Raw genomic sequence first — 22,265 nt, forward strand, 5'->3', positions numbered from 1 at the left:
ATGTTTAAGAAAGAGGTTCTGGCCGGGCGCGGTGGCTCAAGCCTGTAATCCCAGCACTTTGGGAGGCCGAGACGGGCGGATCACGAGGTCAGGAGATCGAGAACATCCTGGCTAACACGGTGAAACCCCGTCTCTACTAAACAATACAAAAAACTAGCCGGGCGAGGTGGCGGGCGCCTGTAGTCCCAGCTACTCAGGAGGCTGAGGCAGGAGAATGGCGTAAACCCGGGAGGCGGAGCTTGCAGTGAGCTGAGATCCGTCCACTGCACTCCAGCCTGGGTGACAGAGCAAGACTCCGTCTCAAAAAAAAAAAAAAAAAAAAAAAAAAGAAAGAGGTTCTGTGAGGCTAAATGGAATTTCTGAGGGCTTGTCTAAAGCTCATCAAGGATGGCCTTTAATGTAAGGTCTTCCTCCCCTCCATTAACCTTTCCCTTTCAAATTGTTCAGGTGATTCCTTTGTTAGTTGTTTTCACGTCATCAAATAACATGCTTATAGAGCTATTTCTTGATTTTTCAGTTTTAACCATTGAAGATGAGGATTTTTAGCTCACTTTCCTTCTTCACATCACCTATTCTCACAATATGGTTAAATCATCCTTTGGTTACATCAAGTCAGTGTGTGATTATGACTACATGTTATATACAGTATGCTATGATTTTCCTTTCTCATACTTTCCATTTTCCCAAAAGTTGCTGTCTTGTTTTATCATTTGCTTAGTTTTTTATGTACCTATCAGTAAGCCAATGCCGCAAGTTCTCTGCCAACTGTCTCTCTCCTTGATCCACTGACACAAAAGATAACCTATCAACATCATCTTCTTGGAGAACTCTTTCTTCACTCTGCCCTCACACCTCACTTTTCTTTGTTCTCTTTCTAGAACTCCTTTTATTCAGATGTGTACCTCATGAACTAGTCCTTTAATTTTCTTATTATTTGTTCTCATATTTTCCAATTCTTTACCTTCTTGCTCTTCTTTCTTGGAGGCTTTTCTCAACATGATCTTCTAATAATTTTACTGAGTTTTTACATTTTAACTTCATATTTTCACTTTGTAAGAGCTGCTTTTTTCCTAAATGATTTTTATAATATCCTATTCTTGATTTACAGATGTTACATCTTTTCACAAGTCTGAGTGCTGGGATTTTTATTATCTTTTTGTTTTCTTCTTCTGAATAGTCTGTTGCTTTTATCTGTTTAGTTTTAGATTTCTCTTTCATGTTAGGAATTGTTCTCAGATGTTTGGTGATCTTTTATTACATGTTCACATTTAAGAAAGGGGCTGTATGAGGCTAAACGGAAGTTCTGAGGGCTTAGATGGAGCTCATCAGGGATGGCCTTTAATGTAAGGCAGTCTGGTCAAATAATTTTCCGTTAGCAACTCCCTGATTTCTGCACCTTTAGTTATTTTGTCTTAAGCCGGTCAGATTCTCCAAAGAAAGATTGTCCAATCTGCGTCCTACGAGGTGTGAATCTCACTGCTATTATTTTGGAAACTGAATTAGGTATGTGAGTGGTGGAGTGGGGGAAAGGGGAATGGTATTCAGTATCTTATTTTCAGTTCAGAATCTGTGCCTTCAATTGTGTATAGACTCCTATGCCAAAAACCATGCATCTGACCATCTCGAGAGAATAAACCTCAAGTCTTCTGCTGGGGTTGTAGAATATGGAAGGGATTCGAGGATTTATTTTTATTTTAATTGACACATAATAATTGTATATATATTCATGGAGTACATAGTAGTATTTCAATACATATAATGTAGAGTGCTCAGATCACGGTTGTTAGCACACCCATCATCTCAAACATTTATTATTTCTTTGTGTTGGGAACATTCAATATCCTCCTTCTAGCTATTTGAAACTCTGTATTATTTCTTAAATGGATCTCAGCCAGTTACCTTTTCTTCTTGGTCCTACTTTTATCCCCACCTCCATAGGTCCAGTGTCCCTAATTCCTGAGTCATTGTGGGTATTGTGCAGAGTAAACCAAATTGCATCTCAACTTCCTTCCCTGTCGGCTTAACTTTTGGCTTTCTCAAATCTGACAAGTCAATAACTATTCAGCCACCTATTTCCTAGCTTCCACTTTTTGCTGCTCTTATATCTTTTCCTTTTTTTTTTTTTTTTTTTTTGTTTGGTCCATGTGACTTTGGTCTTTTACATATTTTTTATTATTATTGTCAATTTAATAGCAGGTTGGAAGAGAATAAAAGTAAACATGTGTATAAATCCACTCCCTTCACCTGGAAGATGCTGAACACTTTTTTGGGAAGATTTTTTATGATCGCCCAAAAAGTGTGGAAAGATGCCCATCCCTTCCCTGTGTGTCCCTGGAGGCACACAATCAGCAAAAAGACCACGGGGAATACACTGGAATCTTTCACACTGAAACACTATATAATTCTTAAATTACAAAAATTTTAAAGAACAGACTTAAGTTCTGTGAAATGCTCACATTTCTGCAAGCAAATACTCTTGTTTTTAAGTTTCCTTCTGGTTCAACTGTTTGAAAAAAATTTTAATTCCACTTTGATTCCAATTTTATTCTTAAGAAATAACTTCAGTTTATAGTAACAGTTTTTTTTTTAAGAGTCTAAGTCTAGTCCAGTGTTTCGAGACTCTGTGCAGACTAAGGTATTGTTTTGTGTAGTTTACAAAATATTTGCTCATGTAAAACACTAAAACACCTGCTGCTTTCTCACCCAGACTGGGAACCCATGTCACCTTTCAAGAGAAGGCTAAACCTTGGCATCTGAAGTCATTCCTTGCCACTGCAGAAAGTACTGCCACGGTGTCATCTAGCCTTTCCCTTTACTTTTACAGTAAATATACACAATTCATTTGTTCATGCCATGCATTGCTTTGTGACAGCTCTTCCAAGTACTTTTCTTTATTTTAAATTTCTTTCTACCCTGATGGTAACATCTTTGCAGGCAGAGACTATATTTCTCTCTCCCTTAGTACCATAACTGGCACACAAAGACCATACAATAGATACTTGTCCATTCATTTGACAGATATTTTTTAAGCACCTACTATGCACCAAACACTGTAGTAGGCATACTATTTAGAGCTGTGAAGAAAACCACTCATGCTGCTTTCAGTTTAATGGGAACTTAAAGCCTCCTGTTGATTTAGGACCTCCTTCCAGGTCCCAGACAGATAATAAAAGGCAAAAAAATTTAACATTAGTAAATAAAATATACCAATGAAAATTACAAAATACATTTGCAAATACATTTTTAGTGACTGAGCATACAGTGTGGGAGGCCAGACTAAGTCTGAGTAGTGACTATTTTACTCACCTCCATCTTTTTTTTTAGCTATAATTCTGTTTTTCAGCCATTCTTTGGTTTCTTCTTTGACATCCTGAGCAAGTTCTATGACCACCAAAGGCGTGAAAGAACTCTCAGAAGTATTCAAAGCTGATAAGGTCACTTTCATCTTTGACAAATCTGCTGAAAATTAAAATAAAGAGTGAAAATGGGTTGTTATTATGGCAAAGAGAAATATGCTATAGACTTCCATTTTCTCTCAATTATACCTAATTCTGGCTTCCAAGATCAAAGCAAATTTCTCATGATTCAGACGGGCTATATGACAGACTGAACCAATGGTTCAAAGTACATGTGTGAGCCAAGCTTTGGAAAGAACGCCATCCTTTTCTATAAGCAGCTCAGAATGCAGCAGAATAGACATTTGTGTAAATGAAGGATAACAATGTAAAATGTGCTGTCACACAATAAGAAAGTATTTTCAAAGAATGTGGCATCTGAACAGGATTCAGAGGAATGAATAGGAGTTTGCCAGATACACAATGAGAGGTATCCTAAGTGGACAAAATTTTATTTCCCTAGAAAATTATGATGAAAAAACAGCCAAGAGACTCAGAGAAATACAAATGGTCAGGTATGGTTGGAACATTAACTTTGTGTAGGAGGAAAGAAAGGTGGCAATGAGCTGGTATCCAACTAGGGTCCCAGATTACAAAAGAAATGGGCTTTGTCTAACATACAATGGGAGTCACCAATTCATTATGAGCAGGGAACTGATGTAGTCAGTAGGGAGCTATTACACATCACAAAGGGTCAGCCTAGAGAGTGGGAGGCCAGTTAGGGGGCCATTAAAGTAGTCTAGAAAAAGCTGATACTAGTCTGAACAATGACAATGAAGAGGAAAGGATAGCTGGGGGTTAAATCTATAGAAGCAGACAACTGGGCTGAATATAACTACTAAAAAAAGAAAAAGAAAAAGAAAAATGCTAGTGGGTAATGAGTAGTCAGGGTGTAATTATATGGAACTCTCTACAGTACCCATCTCAGCTAGGCAGAATTACTACTATACATTTCCTCCAAAACTACACATCCTCAAAGTGACACATTAACTATGAACACAAGCCAAGACTTCCACGTCCAGGACAGTAGATTAAAGGGTTCAAACTCTTCTGCTGAAGACAACTAGACAACATACACCCACAGTCACATACATAAATATGTGCATATATATGTGACACCACAAGTGGAAAATTCCACACGTAAGTACTTAACACAAAGTTGATCTCACGTACAAAATTATTTAAAATACTATATAACATTACTTTTAGTCTATGTGTGTAAAGTGCATTTGAAACATAAATTTCACGTTTAGCCTTGGGTCCCATTCCCAAGAAATGTCATTATATAAATGCAAATATTCCAAAATCTGAAAAAACCCAAAATCTGAAACACTATTGGTCCCAGCATTTTGGATAAGGAATATGTGACCTGTATTTTTAAAAATGTGTGAATAACAAAAAGCCAACTAAGCTGGGCATGGTGGCTTACACCTGTAATCCCAGCTATTTTGGAGGCAGGCTGGAGGATCACTTGAGCCCAGGAGTTCAAGACCAGCCTGGGCAACATAGCAAGACCCTGTCTCTAAAAAAAAAAAAAAAAAAACAAGGCAGTGGGAAATAATGGAGTCCAGAAGACAGCTAAGCACTTGCAACCAGTTTCTCTGGGGTCTCTGCTGAGAGGGTGAGAAGCTAAGCAGGGCTTCTGTTGGCCAAGGGAGGCTTGGGGACAAAACGTGTAATTAGTAGAGAACTGATCAAGGAAGACAGATAAAATCCACTTTGAACTGGGACCTGAAAAGGCTACATTCTAAACAGAATAGTGAATGAGAATTAGATAACCCTGATAGGAACTAAATTCTAGGTTTGTATCATTAATCAGGAGAAAAGTTAGTACGTACGAAAACGAAAAATAGTAACAAGCAATAGAAACAAACACATAATAGATCCAAATAATGTAGCTGAAAGGACTTTAAAATAATGATCATATATTCAAAGAACTAAAAGACAAGACTGATAACTTTGGCAAAGAACTGAAAACTATTTTTAATGGAAATTCTAGAATTTAAAAATATGAGTCAAAATTGAGAACCCAAGGAAGGCTTTATAGAAAATCGTACAAACTAAAGATAAAAACCAATGAATAATAATACAGGCACAAAAAAAATCTAGAATTAAGCCCTGAGGACAAAAAAAAAAAAAAAAAGAAAATACAGTAAAAAGAGTAAGAGACAAGGAACTAAAAGGGGGAGGTATTAGAATACAAACAATATCTGAAGAGAGACTGACCAAGAATTTCCCAAAGATGACAAAATAGATACCAAGGCACAGATTTAAGAATCTCTATATACCTCCATCAAGATAAATTTAAAAAAGCATAGTAAACATCAGAAAAGCCAAGAGAGAGAAAAATCTTAAAGCAGAAAAATAAAGACAAAATACCTTGAAGAGCAATAATTAGACTGAAAGAGTATCTTCAGTGTACCAAGAGAATATTATGGCTACTCCAAAATTATGTACTTAGCCAAAATATGCCTCAAGAATAAAAGAGAAATAAAGCCATTTTCAAACATACAAAAATTGAGAGGATTCATCAGCATATTTCCACCAAAGAAAATGAAATGGTATTTGTTTTGTGATTTTGTTTTGTTTTGTTTTTGAGACAGGGTCTCACTCTTTTGCCCAGGCTGGAGTCCAGTAGCATGTGCCACCACGCCCAGCTAATTTTTGTATTTTTTGTGGAGACAGGGTTTTGCCATGTTGCCCAGGCTAATCTCGAACACCTGGGCTCAAGTGATCCTTTCGCCTTGGCCTCCCCAAATGCTGGGACTTCAGCTTCAGGTGTGAGCCACTGCACCTGGCCTTTTTTTTTTTTTTTTTTTTTTTTTTTGAGACAGGGTCTTGCTCTGTCACCCAGGCTAGTCTGGAGTGCAGTGGTGTGATTGTGGCTCACTGCAGCCTCAAACTCTGGGGCCCAAGCAATCCTCCCACTTCAACCTTCCAAGCAGCTGGGACCACAGGTGCGTGCCATGACACCCAGCTAATTTTTTTATTTTTGTAGAGATGGGATTTCCCTGTGTTGTCCAGGCTGGTCTCAAACTACTAAGCTCAAGCAATCCTCCCTCCTCAGCTTCCCAAAGTGCTGGGATTGCAGGTGTGAGCTAGCATGCCCAGCCAAGAGTGTTAAGACAGAAAGAAATGATTGCAAACGATCTGGCATCTGGAACATAGCAATCTCACATTTAGTGAACAGACAGCATTCGTAATATAGGAGCTCCTCTACTGCCTTTTAAATTTAATTTCTTCTTTACTAAATTTCTCTTTTGTTGAATTTCTCACTACATATAAGATACTTTCTGGGTACCTACGTACAAAATTCTACATAATCTTCCTAAAGCTCTATAATTTATACTTTAAAAACCCAGAGGAAAATTGAATGAAGAAGTTACTTTGTTAAGCTCACAGTAAGCAAGAAGTTAGTTTCCCATGATATACAGCTTAAAATTAGAGAAAATAGAGTCATTAGAGATATCCAAATTCTATGTTTTTTCCTACTAAATGAAAACTTAATTTTGAATTGTCTGCCATACAACTCTGTTGAAGATGAGCTAAACAGTTCAAGATAAAATGACAAAGTGAAACCATATTACAGAATCTTCTGACCTAAAGCAAAATTAAATATATAAAACAAGTAACACAGTGCACAAATATTAATAACAAAAAATAGTCAGCAGCCAAAGAGTAAACCTCAAGCCAAAATCATGACCAACTGAAGACAATACCAACAATGAACTGATAACAAAGCATCCTTCTGACAATTTAGAGAATTCCAACCATTTACGGTCATGCATCACTTAATGACAAAGACAGTTCTGAGAAATGGGCAGTTTCACTGTTGTGGAAACATCATAGAGTGTACTCATACAAACCTAGATGGCATAACCTACGACATACCCAGGCTATACAGTATAGCTTATTGGTCCAAGGCTACAAACCTATACAGCATGTTACTGCACTGAATCCTGTAGGCAACTGTAACACAATAATATGTATTTGTGTATCTAAACACAGAAAAAGTACAGTGAAAATATAGTATGAAAACTTAAAAATGAATACACCTGTATAGAATATTTACCATGAATGACACTTGCGGGACTGGAAGTTGCTCTGGGTGAGTCAGTGAGTGAGTGGTGAGTGAATGTGAAGGCCTAGCACATTATTGTACACTACTGTAGATTTTATAAACACTGGACATTTAGGCAATACTAAATATATTTTTTAAAGTTTTTTTCAATAATAAATTAACCTTAGCTAACTGTAACTTTATAAATTTTTTGATTTTTTGACTTTTGTAATAACACTTAGGGTAAGACACAAACACATTGTACAGCTGTACAAAAATATTTTATTTATGTCTTTATTCTAGAAACTGTTTTCTATTTAATTTTTTTTTAATTTTTAAACATTTTTTGTTAAAAAACTAAGACCCAAATACATTAACCTAGGTCTACACAGGGTCAGGATCGTCAATATCACTGTCTTCCACCTCCACATCTTGTCTCACAGAAAGGTCTTCAGAGGCAGGAACACACATGGAGCTGTCATCTCCTACAACAATGCCTTCTTCTGGAATACCTCCTGAAGGACTTGCCTGAGGCTGTTTTACAATTAACTTTTTTTAATATAAGGAGGAGTACACTCTAAAATAATTATTAAGAGTATAGTATAGTATAGTAAATACATAAACCAGTAAAAATGGGTTCATTATCATTGTCAGGTATTATGTACTGTACATCACTGTATGTGCTACTTTTATGCAACTGGCAGCACAGTAGGTTTGTTTACATCCGCATCACCACAAACACATGACTAATGTGTTATACTATGATGTCACCAGGTGACACAAATTTCTCAGCTCTGTTATAATCTTATGGGACCATGATATATGCAGTCTGTTGTTGACTGAAATGTCATTATCCAACACATGACTGTACATGCAAGTGTCTGCAAATTAATCTTTATAACACTGTCAGGCACAGAAAAACAGCTAGACATTTTAGTAGATTGCTGAATTAGACTTCAATAAACTCTAGAAGTATACCAATTTTATTTTATGAATACTAAATACCAGTAATCCTCAATAATTTATTTAATGGCCAATTAATAAGTAGTCCTTACCAATCTGTAAAAATGAAAGCCTATGAAATTGTATCCTATTGACTGAAATGAACCCCAAAAGAACCTGCATTTTTAGGATAACTTCAGGAGACTATCAAGAGAATCTTCAAGACCTTATTTAGGGTTTCTTGTTTAGTTCTCTACCCAATCCTTTTTCCTTCGTTTCTGTGGCAGAGATTTGAGCTATCCTCTGAAATCCACTCTCCCTTTCTTTGTCTAAGTACACGGCTAGGCTATATTTTCCACACAGTTGGAGTTAGGTGAGCATGGGACTAAATTCTAGACAATAGTATGTGAGCAGAAGAACTCACAACTCCAGACGTAGACTTTTAAGGGAGTGGTTCTATCTCTCTGCAATGTTTTCTTTCCCTTTCCATGGGCCCTTGGGATACTGGGGAGATACAAGACAGGAAAGTATGGCTTCCTAAATCAGAAGGAAGTTGAGCCACCCACCAATCCAGAATACCTGCCTTGAACAGTTACATGAGTGAGAAATCTATTATGTTTGAGCATATTACATACATCAGGATTTAAACAAAACAGCAGTCTAGCTTACTCTGATTAATAGCATACAATCCCTCTGTCTTGTTTTGTTCTAGTGGTTTGGACTTTGGTTAATTATGTCTATTAGAATTGGTTAAGAGCTTAATCTCTGGAGACAGACAGACATAAATTCAAATTCAATTCATGACCTCTCAGTTAGGTGACCTTAGGCAATTTATTTATCCTCTTCTGTAAAGTGGGATTAATAAAAGTACATGCCACACTGAATGGTGTGAGAGGAAATGAGAGACATGTACAGCACAGTGCTTGCCACATCGTAGGCATGGAACAAATGGTAACCTTTTTATTATTGGCTACTAGTATAAATAGAATATTAAAACTCTGCAATTAAACTCTCTTCAGAGAAATTCTAGTCAACTCTGATCAAGTTTCCAGCTCTAACCAGCAAGAACAAATACGATAAGGCTGACAGTAAGTAGCCATAGGGTAGAGGTAGTCTATCTAGTGTGTCAAAGATACTCTTGTTGGAATAGCCCAAACTTGCTGTTAAAAAATATTAACAACACTTTTAGATGCACAAAAAACAAAACACTTCCATTTAAATTCAAAGTTATCATAGACTCTTTCCTTAGTTTCCAGAATGCTTTATTATCTTGATTCTCTCCCTACCTCTAGAATCCCCTTTTCCTTCCGGCTTCTCCCAACACTATCTGCAAAAATATGCCCAAATCATTTCTCCTTTGAGTGCAGTGGAACGAAGAAAATTAAATATTATATATATATATATATGCCCAAGAAACAATCCCAAGACTTTTGCCTTCTTTCTATATTATTTCTCCCTCTAAACCCTCTTTCTTTCTCTTAAATTTGAACTCTAACCTCTGTGTTACTGTTTTTGCAATCTGTCGCTAGTTTTGTCTTCTAAGTTGAGCTCCTTCAGGAGTTTCCAACACTGTTATCTCACTAACACTTGTCTCAATAAAACCAAAACTAATCATAAACTTCTCCCCAGCCTCAGCTTCCTTCCCAGTTTCCCTACCTTTCTCAAGGACACCACCTTCAGCTCTGTAACAAAGCTTGCAAAATAGTGGAGCCAACCTGGAGACATACAAATGGAGTCAGTCACTTAAGGCTTAAAGGCCTTGCTCTAAAATGTTTTTCAGGTGACCCTATCTAACCCAGTGATTCTCAACCAGGGCAATTTTCAGACTTGAGACATACTTATTCTAACTGTGCACTTCATACAAGCTTTAATGACTCCAAAGTACAAAGGTAAATCAAACGCAAGGGAACAATCACAAAGGAACTGGCCAACACTGTATAACAACATCTTTCCTTTCTTCAGTAGAAACCATAATCTTGTGGCAATCTGATTAAACAGATTCAGGATATCTTGCTTGAACCATTCAACTTTTTTTTCCTCTAACAGAGCTTAGGTATTGTCAGGGGAAAAAAAGGTCTTCTCAGTGAATGTTGGATTAAAATTATACTCCAGGCTGGGGGCGGTGGCTCACGCCTATAATCCCAACACTTTGGGAGGCAGAGGTGGGTGGATCACCTGAGGTCAGGAGTCTGAGACCAGTCTGGCCAACGTGGTGGAACCCCGTCTCTACTAAAAATATAAAAATTAGCCAGGCATGGTGGCGCACGCCTGTAATCCCAGCTACTCGGGAGGCTGGAGCAAGAGAATTGCTTGAACCTGGGAGGCAGAGGTTGCAGTGAGCCAAGGTCACACCACTGTACTCCAGCCTGGGTGACAGACAAAGCAAGATTCTGTCTCAAAAAAAAAAAAAAAAAATCAAATTATACTCCAAATGTATCAGGAATGCTATTGAAAAATACCAGCCAAATCAATATTCAACATGCTAGGTTCAACGAAGGAAATCAGATCAAGACAAAATCTAGTGGTCACCTAAAATAGCTAGTAATGCAGTCAGAACACTTAATGCATAAAAATTCTGGACCAGACAATGGGGGACACATGTTCTACAAAAGGGAACAATGTGTAAAATCAATGAAGCAAGAATAAAGACAGCATGGGAAAAGAACAATAAGAAGACTGGCCTGACCAGAACAGAGGGCTACGTTTTATTAGATGCAGCCATTTAAGGATAACAAATGCTATAGTTTACATCTGATCCAGTGGCCAGTACGTTCTTGTAGGTTTCTGAGCAGAGGATTTTGTGTCAGAGTAATATGAATCTCAGTAAGTAAATCTATTGGGTGAGAATATGGGTATTCTTTGTGGTATTCTTTTAACTCTCCTGGCTGAAATTTTTCATAATAAAAAGCTGGTGGGGAAGAATATTAACCTACCAGTAGAATACAGAAGCTGAGTTCATCACCTTCAAAATGGAAATACCAAATATAATAAACACTTATCATGTGCTTACTATGAGCCAAGCCATGAGAGTCTAAAGGTACAAAGGTAAATAAAGTCTACATCTTGCTTTTGAGGAGCCCTTAGTCTAGTAGCAGAAGCAAACACACATCAAATTATTCTAACACATGGGCTAAGTACAGTAGCAGGAACCCCAAAAGTAGGGGTGGCCTCAGGAGAGGGCACTGTCCAGGAAGGGATGATGGGAGCCAGACAGCATTCAACTTAGACTAGATACACAGATAACCCCAAAGTTTTCAGCCTTGGATATGGCAAGAATAACTATGTGTGAAAAAACAGAAAGAATGGTTAGTTTAAGGGAACAATAAAGTGTTCAGCAGAGTATGTGGGGACATGCATTAAAGGTCAACGTTTTTGAACATGTATGGACTGTTTAATGTGAGTAATAAAAGGACAACCTTATTCATAATAACCAGATCATGAAACAATTTTGTTGAGACACTAAAAGCAGGTTTCTATTCTAAACATGTACATGACCACTATCTACAAACTCATATATTATTTGCTCACTAATTATTCTCATTTGAGATACTTTATGCCTTTCATTATGCAAGGCACAACCTTAACAATATTTGCAATATGACAGACAAATTTCACTATCCCTGATATACAAAGAGTTCTTACAAATCAACAACAGAAAATACAAAAACATAAAGCTACAACTCATAAAAGAAATATGCCAAGACACATTTGAAAAGATGTCCAGAGTCACCAATTTAAAAAATGCAAAGTAACAATAAAATACTTTTCCCTTTTCAAATCAGCTGAAGCTAAAAGATGGAAAGAACCCAGTTTGGGGATAGGTGTAGAAAATTTTCACACACTGCTGACAGATGTCATAATTTAATATCACATTTCCATAAAGCAGAGAGGCAACAAGAAAAATAATATGAAACATTCATACTCTTCAACATAACAATGCTATTTCTAAGAACTTATCCCAAATTCTTAGATGAAAACTAAACAAAATATATATATAGTTCATTACAGTTTTTTATGGAATTTATCTCAAAAAGATAATTAAGCCAAATATGCATGTAAAAGTTCATTACAGATTTTTATTTATGCATTTATGGCAAAAAAAAACTTAATACTTCAATGTCCATCAATAAGAAATTGGCTAAAGTCTGGTACAAGAATACAATAGAACCATTAATACTGAGATACAGACCCAACTATATTTATTAACATGGAGAGATTTCCTAACACATTGTAAGGTAAAAAATGTAAAGTATGATCATATAAATATATATAATAAATACATAGTAATATCAAAATGACACCAGCTATCATTTGCTAATGATTTACTACAGGCAAGGCACTGGGCTGTAGCCCAGTGTACATTTTTATGTGAATTAATCCTCACCCTTGAAGAAGAAACTTTAATGCTTCCATTTTACCCATGAGAAAACTTAGGTGAAAGAGGTTAAATATATATATATACACACACACACACATATATATATATATATATATATTTTTTTTTTTTTTTTTTTTTTTTTGAGACAGAGTCTTGCTCTGTTGCCCGGGCTAGAGTGCAGTGGCGCAACCTCGGCTCACTGCAACCTCCTCCTCCAGGGTTCAAGCGATTCTCCTGCCTCAGCCTCCCGAGTAGCTGTGACTATAGGCACGTGCCACCACACCCAGCTAAGTTTTTGTATTTTTAGTAGAGACAGGGTTTCACTGTGTTAGCCAGGATGGTCTCGATCTCCTGACCTTGTGATCCGCCCGCCTTGGCCTCCCAAAGTGTTGTGATTACAGGCGTGAGCCACTGTACCCAGCCGTCAAATGGTATTTTTTAACTATATGATACAAGATATTTTGCTTTTCTTCACCAGATTAAAAGCATGCCAACCTTGTATAAAAGCTACCTAGATTTAAAATTTGGTTTATTCTGAGGAAAGGTCACACACTCAACAGTATGTGAAATAAAAGGATCCATACATAAGCATATCATCTTCCATCCAGCTCCTATCCAGGAGACTGCAAAGCTTCAGAGAGCTGGACAACGATAGACTCTTTAAGAGGAGAAGGAATCTTGGAGATCAGTTAGTCCCTCACTATCATGTTACTCAGAGCCAAAGTCACACCACCAGTGTGGCAGAAGCAGAACTGGAATCCAATGCTCTTTGAACAACACCATGCCATCAGAAGACAACCTTCTGTTTTTTCTTTTTGTGAACTTACCAGTCAATAAAGTCAAAGCCTGTATTCTGCCCTCATCATCAAAAATAACACTACCTTTGCTACAATCATGCAGCTGCATGCTGCAGCTCAATAATAATCTCAAGACCAACACAAGTGCTGGCATTACTTGGATTCTGCTTTAAGAAATGAGAATCATGTAGGTAGAGGGAAGACAGGCTGCTGGGCTTTTTTAGTGGAAGCTGGTAAGCCTAGCCCCTGTAAGGCTCCAGGACGTAAGATGCTCTTGGAGCTTTGAACACTACAGCGACACAGTCCACAGTAAGAACCAGCTCTGCTCCTCTTGTGCCCATTTTCATTCACTCTACACTTGTGTCAGTCATTATGCCACAGCGCACATACAGGCCAGCTTACTTAAGCTGTCTCTTCTTTCTGTCCCTGCAGTTCCATCCAGGGGTGCCCTCTGCTCAGGAAATGTCTGTCCCCATGTAGTAATCCCACCTGGGTATGTCCACTCCTCAGGGAATTACCTGTATAGTAAAACCTCTGGGGATCCCCTCTCTTTGGGGTATTCCTGCCCCTCTCTGTGTTTTCACATGCAGCAGGGTTATGGATGTGACAGACTTTCATCTTGCAGTTCCCTGGCCAGGCTTGCTCCAATCTCTCTTCTCTAGCTGGCCCAATGATGTAAATATCAAGTGTAAGGTGTAAAGTGGTGGAAACAAGAAGCCTCATGGCAGCCTTGGCCTAAACTGAATTCTGGAATCTACTTTTACCAGAGGGTCTTAATGGGAACTTGCTCTACCATTACCAAGCATACAAGATGAAGAAATGGAACCAAAATACCAGATGGGGACATGAAGGCTTTAAGTCTTCCCGCAGGTGTAGCACGAACCTTATGGTTCCAGTTGGGAGCCAATCTAAAAACAATGATTTGACCATACAGACTTCCTGGGCACCAGAAGGTAGAATGATCACTGCTATTGCAGCCAATATCCCCCTTTGATCGGGACTCAGCCAGGACAGCAGCCAGGCTGATTATAAGGCACAGAGCAGCCAGGTTCCACACAGGCCCTGTGGCATGGGATCAAGAGACAGCGATTTCAAATTGTGTTCTTTATCATGTGTTGAATTGCACACAGGGTGAAAGAGAGACCTACAAATAAGTTAAATTAATGTGGCTTTTACATTAACAACTGGATCACTGGCCCACAAGAGGTAAAGTCTGACTATTGTGGTCAAGATGTAGAGAAACATACTGAGTTCACCACAGAGAGGTCAGGGGAGTGTGCGGAGAGTGGGGAGTTATTTAACAAGGATCAGGAAAAGAATAATGGAATATTTATTCTGGGGATTATTCTTTTCCTGAGTTTGGGTAAAGAAAAAAAAAAGTCAGTGGAATTATCACAAACTCAAAGGTTAAGAAGGAAATGCATAACACTGTCTTCAGGAATCACCTTATTCCAGATTCAAGGAGAAACAGGAACGAAAAGTATTCTCAGTTATGAAGCAGAATAGGAAACACTTCAGTAAGAGAAAAATGAAGGGCCACACTGCTCAAGCTGGAAGGTGAGAGGAATCTCCATAGGACAAAAGTTCCAATTTTAACGGCCAGGCTAAAAGAGGGCCAGGCTATCTCCAGAGGACCTGAGATGCGGAGACACTACTTACTACAGGCAGGCAGTTAATTGTGAGAGTAACTGTGGGAGCCTCCCTCCTTGTACCTAGGGCAGCTGCCTTGGGGAGTTACACAGATGTAGACAGACATGAGAGTGGAAAATCAGCCCCGCATACACCCATCCTTACTATAATAGTTTCTCGGTAACACAGATAACTTAGGGAAACTGGTAAGGACCACTCCCTGAGGGAACTCCATGCCCTCAGGATTCCACAGGAAGGTCCAGGAGAGGTGAGACACAGGATACTGAAGACAGTCCTGCCACAACAGCCCAGGCCCAGGCCTGATTAGATGCTGCACTGACCTCTGCACACAATCACCCAGTTGGGTCTAGCCATGGAAGCACCAGTGAGGAAAACAAGAGTATTTCCTCCTGTCACTCATGCCTCCATCTACTCTCATTACCCCCGATACTGCCAAGAGTTTGCTTGGTTTGGCTAGAATCATGTCAGAAATACATTCTGGCTTCTTAGTAGAAATGCTCTAGAGGCTGTGAGGTTGCCCTGGGCTGAAGAAGTTCCCAAGACACAGACCTTTAAAACTGGGACAAGTTGGTCACACTTGGTAAAGAGTAAAGGCCATTACTCTTTCCTCCAAAAGACCCAGGGACTAGAGTCAGCATCTGGCACTCTATTTTTGAAAGACTCCCACTGCCAATTCATAGACTAATAAAAGAGATAATAAGCATGGATTACTCAGATCATCCTTTCTATTCTGTAACTCCCAGATGATTTAGAAATGGCATATAAAAGTAATTAAAAGGCGCCTTATTGGTTATACATCTTTTTCTTTTTTTTTTTTTTTTTTGAGACGGAGTCTCACTCTGTCACCTAGGCTGGAGTGCAATGGTGTGATCTCTGCCCACTGCAAGCTCCACCTCCCGGGTTCACGCCATTCTCCTGCCTCAGCCTCCCGAGTAGCTGGGACTACAGGTGCCCACCACCACGCCCAGCTAATTTTTTTCGTATTTTTAGTACAGACGGGGTTTTGTCATGTTAGCCAGGATGGTCTCGATCTCCTGACCTCATGATCCACCCGCCTCAGCCTCCCAAAGTGCTGGGATTACAGGCGTGAGCCACAGCGCCCTGCCATGTTATACATCTTAATCAAACAGTAGTCTATTTATATAGAAAAAGAAGATAAGTATCTCCTTCTAAGGGATGGGTTGTGGATATGAATTCAGGGCACATGTGTGCTTTCTAGCAGGCCTGCTTCACTTTACAGGTCTGCATCAGGTCATCCTTTTTAGGAGGATGCTCAGGTTAAAAGAGGCTAAGGACATATAACAACTAAATATAGTGTAGGATCTCAGACTGGATCCTAAACATTAGCGGGACAATTAGTGAAATTTGAATAAGGTCTGAAGATTACACAACAGAATTGTATCAATGTCAGATTCCTGGGTTTAACAAGTGTACCATTGTCATCTAAGATGTTCACATCTGGGGAAGCTAGGTGAAGGGCATAAGGAAATTTGTACTAGTTTGCAACTTTTTGTAAATCTAAAATTATTTCAAAACAAGAAACTTTTTAAAAAGAGCCTCTTCCAGGGACTGGGCACAGTAACTCAGGCCTGTAATCCCAGCACTTTGGGAGGCCATGGCAGGTGGATCCATTGAGCTCAGGAGTTGAAGACCAGCCTGGGCAACATGGCGAAACCCTGTCTCTACAATAAATAAATAAATAAATAAATAAATAAATAAATAAATAAGCTGGATATAGTGAAGCTCCTGCCTGTAGTCCCAGCTACCCAGGAGGCTGAGATGGGAGGATCACCTGAGCCTAGAGGTCAAGGCTGCAGTGAGCTGTGACTGCACCACTGCACACACTCCAGCCTGGGCAACAGAGTAAGAGCTTGCCCCCCCCCAAAAAAAAAAAAGAAAAATCCTCTTCCCCCAAAAATTCTGTAATTTCCTAGCACATACACACAAAAACTCATACACATTAAAAATTACAGTTTTTGATTCACACGTGACATGAGACTTATTGTGTGCTTGTAACCATTAAAACAAAGGTTCATTGCTTATAAAAACAGAAGGCTAGAGACAATTTAACTGACAGATGAGAAACAGGTTTAGTACAGCTGACATGCAAGCCATGACAAATGTATCTATTTGAGTAACACTGATTTTTCACCTCCAAGCACAGTACTAGGCACATAACTAAAACTCTAATATTTAATAAAAGAATGAATCCACATGATGATTATACAAGCATTTTCAAAGATGTTTAAGAAGAATCTGATCCACAAAAATGCTAAGTGAGAAAATGTAAGGTGGAAAGAAAAAGCAAAAGTATGAAGTAATATAACATTACCCCAACTATGTAACAATACTACCCTAATTTTGTGTACATTCATATATACAAAAATACAAAAATTAGGAAGAAATGCATCAAAATGTTATTACATGTGGCAAAACTACAGATTTTAATTTTCATCCTTATCCTTTTCTCTGTCTTCCAAAGGTGTCTACAGTGAAAAAGTTGGCCAGGCACAGTGGCTCACGTCTGTAATCCCAGCACTTTGGGAGGCCAAGGTGGGAGGACTACCTGCGGTCAGGAGTTCATGACCAGCCTGGCCAACATGGTGGAACCCCATCTCTATTAAAAACACAAAAATTAGCCGGGCATGGTGGCGGGCGCCTGTAATCCCAGCTACTGGGGAGGCTGAAGCGGGAGAATCGCTTGAACCCGAGAGGCGGAGGTTGCAGGGAGCAGAGATTGTGCCACTGCACTCCAGCCTGGATGACAGAGCAAGACTCCGTCTAAAAAAGAAAAGAAAAAGAAAAGAAAAAAGTTTCAATGGGTTTAAGTGCATATACACCCCAATTTACTAAGCCTTTTCTATGCCCTTCCATTATTTTAGAGCTTTCAAATTTCATTCATCTGCAACTCTACGATTCTTTCAGCAACAGCTGTTCAGAACAGATGATTTACTTTCCACATTGAATTTTAAACTGTTTATCATGCAGAATGGGCCCTTAGAAAACATCTAGTCCTCTAGATTTGTATGACTTTAAATTAAAAGTAGATACTACAAAGTGGATTTAACCGCTTTAAACCCCACAGGATTAGATTTAAACTCCGCAGGATTTAAGGCAATATGATACAACTGTGTCCTGAGTCTGAATAAACCTCAGCTGCACTTTTTAAGTCTGGAACCTCCATACACCGTTCTGTTGGAATATAAGGTTTTACAGAAGGCAGCGCACACCAATGCTGGTGCTGTGAAGGCACCCAGAAAATCAGACGCTGCCTGTAGGGGAGAACCCCATTCCATTCACGTTTCTCAGGTGTCCCAGGTACCAGCCAGCCAGGTATCTATTATTTAAACTGCACAGTATGTTCCAGTCAAAAACCTGGAAACCCAATCACCTCGATGTGAGCATTACCCTGCAAGACTTCTCCGGCCAAACCCGCTTGGAGACAGCCTTGCCCGCCCTGATCCCCGGACTGCTCAGGAAGCAAGAATCCCGAGACCCCGAGCTGGCCCTTCTAAAAACCACCCTTCACTCCGCTCCGCCAACCACCCCACTCACTGCCTCCTTCCCCAGAGCGCTGAGACCCCCAACATCCCCCATCCTGACTCCACCAGCCCCAAATTTCAGCCTTATTGCGTGTCTCTCAGGACTCAAACCCTCGCCCCAGACCCATATTCCCTCTACAAACCTCTCCCCTCCCCTGCGACTTCCACTACCCGCAACACCTTCACTCGTCCCTGCCCCCACAGCCTCTGCGCCCATCCTGGTCCCACTTCCCATCCCCAGGGGTGCCGGCACCGGGAGACGGCCCGGGAACGCAGGGCGGCGGCCAGGAGGAACTCCTGGAGCCTGCAGTGGCCAGGGCTCTGTCGCTGCACGGAGCCGGGCACTGCCGCCGACAGCTGGGGGTCCGAGGTGCCCTTCCCTACTCACCGGCCGCCGCAGAGCTCCACGTCTTCGGGGGCTGGCCAGAGAGCCGGCGAGAACCGGAGGCCGGGCAAAAGAGCGCTTGGTGCGGGGGGCGGGCCAGGCCAGTGGGGCGGGCGCTGCTGAGCGCTGGGCGTGGCGGACGCGGCGGGGCCTAGACGCGGTCGCACGCAGAGGGGACGGGGCCGCGGCGGGAGAGGCGGGGCCTCACTGGGCGGTCGCTCCGGGAGGGGCGGAACCGCGGTGGGAGGGGCGGGGCCTCACTGGGCGGTCGTCATGGACGAGAACCCAGACTGGAACCGGTCCGAAGAAACAAAAGGCAGCACTGATTGGGCTGTCGCCTGGAAAGGAGCCCAGGCCGGGAGAAAGGGAGGGGCGTGCCTAACGTACTGTAGCACCCTTCGAGATCCGGAAGGCAGCGGGAGAGGCGGAGCCGAGAGGGGAGAGGACTGGTTGGGCTGTCACTCCGAGCGGAGGCGGCACGCCGCTGGGCTCTCCCACCCAGAGCGGTCGGGGCGGGGGAAAGGAATACGCCCCTTCACATTTCCCTCTTCCATCTCTTAAAGACCAGAACCTAATTTTCTGGTCACTTTCAGGTATAAGAACAAGTCTCATTTTAACTGTAGCTCACTTTCAAGTTGTGAAAAACGCAGATCCTTTTATAATTAAAACCTAACATCCAACCACAGCCAAATCCCTTTCGGTGGCTTATAGGGTTTCCCGGTCCCTTACCTCTATGAAAACCTCTTTTACTCTCCTACTTGCTCCTCTCCAGCCACACTGGTACCCTTGCTCCTCCTAGAACTCGCCAGACACCTTTCCACCTCCAGGCCCAGGGTCTTTGCCCCAGCCATTCCCTCTGCCCAGAAAGCTCTTCCCTCGGGATAGCTGCTTGGCTCACTTCCTCACCTCCCTTGGTTTCTGCTGGGCTTTCACTTTCTCCCTGAGGCCCTTTCTGACCGTCCTACTTAACACCTGTTCTCATCTCCTCCCCACCCCACCATTTCCTTACCTGCTCTCCTATTGCTTTTGTCCACCACGCTTCTTGCCTTTTTGTTGTTGTTGTTGTTTTGAGATAGAGCCTCGCTCTGTCACCCAGGCTGGAGTGCAGTGGCGCTGTCTCGGCTCACTGCAACCTCTGCCTCCTGGGTTCAAGCGATTCTCCTGCCTCAGCCTCCCGAGTAGCTGGGATTACAGGCGCGCACCACCACGCCCAGCTAATTTTTGTATTTTTTGTAGAGACAGGGTTTCACCATGTTGGCCAGGCTGGTCTTGAACTCCTGACCTCAGGTGATCCGCCTGCCTCCGCTTCCCAAAGTGCTGGGATTACAGGCGTGAGCCACCGCGCCTAGCCGGCTTTAAGTGTTTTTAGTTACCCAGGGTCTACCACAGTCTGAAAATAGGTGAGGCCAGAACAATAAGATATTGGGAGAGAGAGACCATATTCACCTTTTATTACAGTCTATTTTTATAATTTTTCTATTTTATTATTATTCATTGTTGTTAATCTCTTACTGTACCTTATTTATAAAATGAAACTTTATCATAGTATGTATGTATGTGTAGGAAAAAACATAGTATACATAGAGTTTTATACTATCCTCAGTTTCAAGCATCCACTGGGGATCTTGGAATGTATCTCCCACAGATAATGAAAGATTACTAACCCCAATGTTTAGAACAGTGTTAGGTCCATAGTAGACAAGCAATAACTCCGAAATTAAAAATTAAAAAAAAATGAATGAACCCTTTCTGCCTCCATACATCCAGCTTTGGCCAGATCAAGGCCTCAATGAACTGTAGTGGGGAGAAGGCTGGTCTGTTCTTTACTCCCCACCCTTTTCTAGGTCTTCCAGGTTCCAGGTGGGAGGCAGGGAGACTAAAAAAAAGGAGCAGAAGACTAATTACTTGGTAGGAGCAGTTTGTCACTCATTCTAGACCCCTGATGCTATCATGGCAGCTCACAACATTATTAATCAGTTCTCCTGCGGCTATCTTTTTGTAGGTCCTGTGTGGTTATGTTCAGAGGTTCTGTCTTCTGAAAATCAGGACAAATTATTTATGAACTTCAATAAGTTTAGACATGAATTACTCCTTAGACTTTTGTTTTTAAATTGTATTCTTCCTATCTTCTAATCCTTCAACTTATAGCCATCCTCCATATAACTTTATTTTCTTATATTTATGTGGCTGGAGGAATTAGGAAAAAACAGAATGGAAATATAAACCTCCTTTTCTCTTGGATAATCTTATTTCACCTCCACAATTAACAAATTAAAACTTTCTGTTAAGTATAGCAGATTGTCAGACAACATAAATGGCAAAACTGAGTTAATAACATAGATCCCTATATAATAGTCCCCTTTATCCACTTCTCAATACCCCTACTGGATGCCTGAAACCACAGATAGTACTGAACTCTGTATATATTATGCTTTTTCGACCTGATAGCCTAGATGGCCACTAAGTGACCAACAGGTATGTAGCATTGATATAGTTTGGATTTGTGTCTTCACTCAAATCTCATGTTGAATTGAAATCTCCAGTATTGGGGGTGGGGCCTGGTGGGAGGTGATTGGATCATGGGGGTAGATTTCTCATGAATAGTTTAGCACCATCCTCTTGATGCTGTCCTCGAAATAGTGAGTGACTTTTCACAAGATCTGGCTGTTTAAAAGTATGTGGCATCTTGCTCTCTCTCTGTTGCTCCTGCTCTGGCCATGTGATATGCCTGCTCCCCCTTCACCGTCTGCCATGATTTTAAGTTTCCTGAGGCCTTCTCAGAAGCCAAGCGGATGCCAGCATTATGCTTCCTGTACAGCCTGCAAAACCACGAGCCAATTGAACCTCTTTGCTTTACAGATTACCCAGTCTCAGTTATTTCTTTATAGCAACATGAGAATGGACTAATACAAGGACCTACAGTATGGATACACCAGACAAAGAGATGATTCACATCACAGGAGGCATGGAGTAGGACAGTGCAAGATTTCATCACAATACTCAGAATGGCACATAATTTAAAACTTATGAATTGTTTATTTCTGGAATTTTCCATGTAATGTTTTCTGCCCTCGGTTGACTGAACTGAAAACATCCAAAGAGAAACTGTGGCTAAG

The 22,265-nt window shown here is 40.6% G+C and overlaps 1 protein-coding gene across 2 annotated transcripts in view; it reads right to left on the reverse strand.

Moving 5' to 3' along the window:
• Positions 1-19,320, reverse strand: part of ANO10 (anoctamin 10) — a 189,440-nt gene extending 170,120 nt beyond the window's left edge. The window contains exons 1-2 of one of the 2 annotated variants that reach the window (XM_030935673.1): positions 19,153-19,320; positions 3,307-3,456 (exon numbers count right to left, since the gene is read on the reverse strand). In XM_030935673.1, coding sequence (XP_030791533.1) covers positions 3,307-3,445 — 139 coding nt within the window. In that variant the 5' untranslated portion in view covers positions 3,446-3,456; positions 19,153-19,320. Of the gene's footprint in view, positions 1-3,306; positions 3,460-19,152 lie in introns of both variants that reach the window. The other variant, XM_030935680.1, reaches the window with a different exon arrangement.
• Between the last annotated feature and the right edge of the window lie 2,945 nt (positions 19,321-22,265).

Source organism: Rhinopithecus roxellana, chromosome 1 (genome assembly GCF_007565055.1).
Source record: "Rhinopithecus roxellana isolate Shanxi Qingling chromosome 1, ASM756505v1, whole genome shotgun sequence".
NCBI classification, from domain to species: domain Eukaryota; kingdom Metazoa; phylum Chordata; class Mammalia; order Primates; family Cercopithecidae; genus Rhinopithecus; species Rhinopithecus roxellana.